The sequence below is a fragment of the Poecilia formosa genome, unplaced genomic scaffold, assembly GCF_000485575.1.
Source record: "Poecilia formosa unplaced genomic scaffold, Poecilia_formosa-5.1.2 Scaffold692, whole genome shotgun sequence".
Classification (NCBI taxonomy): Eukaryota; Metazoa; Chordata; class Actinopteri; order Cyprinodontiformes; family Poeciliidae; genus Poecilia; species Poecilia formosa.
Window position 1 is genome coordinate 22439 of NW_006800631.1, and position 3963 is coordinate 26401.

At 38.6% G+C, this 3963-nt stretch overlaps 1 protein-coding gene across 2 annotated transcripts in view; it reads left to right on the forward strand.

Moving 5' to 3' along the window:
- Nucleotides 1-751: 751 nt before the first annotated feature.
- npr3 (natriuretic peptide receptor 3) overlaps nt 752-3963 on the forward strand; it is a 93574-nt gene continuing 90362 nt past the window's right edge. For both annotated transcript variants that reach the window (XM_007542430.2, XM_016666281.1), the window contains exon 1: nt 752-1902. In XM_007542430.2, coding sequence (XP_007542492.1) covers nt 1251-1902 — 652 coding nt within the window. In that variant the 5' untranslated portion in view covers nt 752-1250. The remainder of the gene's footprint in view (nt 1903-3963) is intronic.

The following is a 3963-nucleotide window of genomic DNA, read 5'->3' on the forward strand; positions in this document are numbered from 1 at the left end:
AATAATGTCAACTTTGTATTAAAAGTGTCATAATTTACCGAATGACAATTTATGACAACAGTCATAAATATTTATGAAGGCTTATTCATGTTTATGACAGTGTCATGACAGTCTTATTCACCCCCCTTCAAATAAAGTGTTACCCATTTTTCTAACACCAACTGATGTGCAAGTTATTTTTTTTAGATTAAAACCAGAATGATGACCTGTTTTCTTTCCCAACAGGTCATCATCAGCCTTTTCTGACAAGAAGCTATTGTGCCCTTGTTTATATTTTTAACAGTGCAATTCTGTGAAGACAAAATATGTCTGGTGCTCTAGCTCTGATTCACATATCTTGCTAAATTGTGGGTTTGAATATTACAATTCTTTCCTATAACAAAATAAACCTGCAGAAAGAAATTACTAATAAAATATCTTACATATGCATAGTTGTATGCTCTATATACAGATTTTCCTGAGCTTTGATTGTATATCTCACAATTTTGTAATTTACCATTGTTAATTAAACTCTGAAAGCTGTGTGGCTTTGTTAATATTCTGTCCTAGAATGCGGTTAGATGTGCCCTTTTCTTTTTTAGCACCTGCCCCTTTAGTGGTCTTTGCACGCCCCTGGGCACTGCCTCTGTAGATGCGAAATTTAAGTTCACTGCAGAATATCTGATTTTAAAAATATCTTTGCTTTTTTAAATTCCAATTTCCTGTCATCTCAATGCGTTTAACATGCTTTTGTATACTAAAAACAGAATATGACATAAAGAAGGTATGCATGTCACCTCTTTAAAACGACCACCCTACGCTTACTTTGAGGAGAGTTGAGTATTCTATGAGCTGTTTGCAGCCTCGAGAGCCATGCAGAAAGCGGGGCTGTGCTGAAGTGGCTCATTGTGAGCTCCGCAGCAGTGTAGCTTTAAGATGGAGGTGGGCAGCGCTTCATGACGCAGGAATATTCCTGAAAGGATGCTTCAAAACTCCAGACTGGAGCCAGGCAGCGCGTGTGTCTGAACTGGAGCTGAACGGATCTACGAAACTGCCCGGACTAAGCACTGGGGCAAATTTTGATTCTGCAGAACAAAACCCAGATCTGAGAAGCGTTCTGGTTTTACCTGCTCACTGGAAATATTTAATCAGGGCTGTCTGTAGCTCAGTGCGCTGCTTAGGGGGAGCCAACTTGGAGAGAGAAGCGTTTAGAGAACACCTCTGAAGCGTTGATTGGTTTTTGTCTGAGGCTAAACTTTCAAAGCGGCGCCATGGCACCGTTTATTCAACCTTTTCTGATCTTTTTGGTCATCTTCAACCCATTTATCACCAACTCTTTCACGGAGGAAATTGAGGTTTTGGTGTTTTTGCCACAAAATGACTCTTTCCTGTTTTCACATGCAAGAGTCGCACCAGCGATCCGTTACGCACAGGACAGACTGAAGGCAGAATATCCAGGTTTCCACTTCAACATTCACTTTGAGAACTCCGACTTGGCCAACCACGCTTTGTTCACGCTGGCGGACAGGTCGTGTAACCTGAAGCCAGACTTGATCCTCGGTCCAGTACGTGAGTACGAGGCGGCAGGTGTGGTGAGGCTGGCATCCCACTGGAAAATCCCGGTGATATCTGCAGGTGCTCTGGCCACCGCCTTCAAGAACAAGGAGACGGAGTACTCTCACCTGACTCGGATCGCCCCGTCCTACGTTAAAATGGCAGAGACATTCAAAGCGATGTTCGAGCACTTCACATGGAAGAGCGCACTGTTGCTGATCGAAGACGACATGAAGGAGCGGGACTGTTACTTCACTTTGGAGGGAGTCTACCATTTAATGGATGACTATAATGTGGAAGTTGAAATAATCCATGAACAGGCCCCTTTCAATATTGAAGAAACATTCAAGAATAATCAGGACATGGAAGGTAAAGCGGTTTTATTGCTTTATACAAACTGTTTAGAAAAGTGTTTAAAATAATCTCACCAATTACTTTAAAAATGACAACACTGAAATGACGATTTACTATTTTATTTGCAAATATATATTATAACTCATATAGAAATATTGACACCAAGTTTTATATTAAAAATTCCCAAAAGATAAAAAAAAAATAATTAAACTTAAGTTAGTGTCCTAAAATGGAGTCAACATGGAGGTAGTAAAAATGAAACAGTAGGGTACAATAAACTAAGTGTGACTTTGGAGATCCACCAGCCTATGTAACCACTTTAAGCAGCAGTCTGAAAAATCTGTGCTGTCTGGTTTTATCAGTCTCACATTATTGAGAGGGTATTTTACCCTACACTTCTTTCCCAAAATAGTTTCATTTCTTTGAGAGTTGCAGAGATTTATCTACAAGTTTACTCATGAGGTCCCAAAGTGTTTCAATTAGGATTTTTATTCAGCCATACAAACATTCATTATTTTTATTTTGAGCCATTCTTTTGCAGATTTGCTGCTTCGTTCTCGGTCACTGACCTGTTGCTGAGAGAGCTTAAGCCAATAGTTAGCTGTTAGACTGTCTTAGAAATACAGGCGGATACAGCGAAAGTTGATTCTGACTGCAAGGTGGCCAGGTTCTGTGGTTGCAATACAAGACCAAATCATCAATCATCCTTGCAGCAAGTCTCACCATTGGGATGAAGTGTTTCTGGTTAATTATTAATTATGGCTGAACATCTCTGAACATCTCAATATTTCTGTCATTTACAAATCGACATTCTTCCAGTCGTTTTGTAGTTACTTTAAATCGGTCTTTCTCAAACTGTGGTCTGCAAGGTACTGCATGTAAACGACCATTTATTTGCCATGATGAGAACTCATAGTGTGATGCTACCTTACCAAAGGATTGTGTTTGAGAATAATGATGGAAAACTGGCATAAAACCGGGTCACTCAAAAGAAAAGCTGCAGGTACTTGTGGAAAGAAAACAACTTCAGGACTATATATATCATCAGGGAAAGCTAAGTCAAAGCTGCTGAGTGTTGATGTGACACTAGCGACTGGATTCCTTTGAACGGTTATTGGTAGGAATTGCTCCAGTTATTCAGAACTGTTCTTTGTTTTTTACCACTTTGCTTGGTAATGAATGATGCTCTACTTTCAGATCACAGCTATTGTTGTTTTTATTTAATTAAAAAATATTAAATTAAATTAAAGAAATACAATAAATAAATGCAATTGATAGAAATGGGTAAGTTGCATGATATATTAAGATGTGCTGTCACAGGGGCAATTTCAGGTTAGGTGGTCTGTGACTGTTTTAGATTAGTTAAGTGGTCCACCTGAAAAAGTTTGAGGGACACTGCTATAGGACAAACTAAGTAACTTTAAATCTCAGACTGGATAACCTGGGTAGCAAACAGCTTAAACTCTAATGTAATATTTGCTGAAATAAATTCCAGCCCCCTTTTACCCTGAACAGAACTGCGTGTAGCCAGAAAATGAGTGTGTTTTATTACAAGATGTCAATCTCACAGTAGAGCAGCACAGTATGCAACATCATTAACATGGAGCAGTGGCAAAAAGCCATGATTGCACAGATGATGTTTATTTAATAAGACATCATCTCAGCTAACCTCTGCCTGTGTGTTGAGATCAAACAAACTGCTCCCAGCAGAAATCAAATCAGGGGGGACCAGACAGATTCTGTCATGCTCTTTTATGTTTTAAAACTCAAGGAAACCAGGAATCTGTATGAGCCGCTGAATTTTTATAGAGATTCGAGACATGTTTGTTGAAGTATTATATAATTAAAAGCCCCAAACTCCATACTGTCAACAAGATGCAACAGTTTATTTATTTATTTATTTATTTATTTATTTATTTATTTTTGCACAGCTGTAATATCCTAGAGGTAGTCACTTAGTGCCCTGAGGAACCAATTAAATTGCCCACAGGTCATATTCTAAAAATAGAATCTGTTGCCATGGAGCTCTGTGGGAAAAATATTTTATTTGAGATGTAATTTGAAACAATAGTTTTT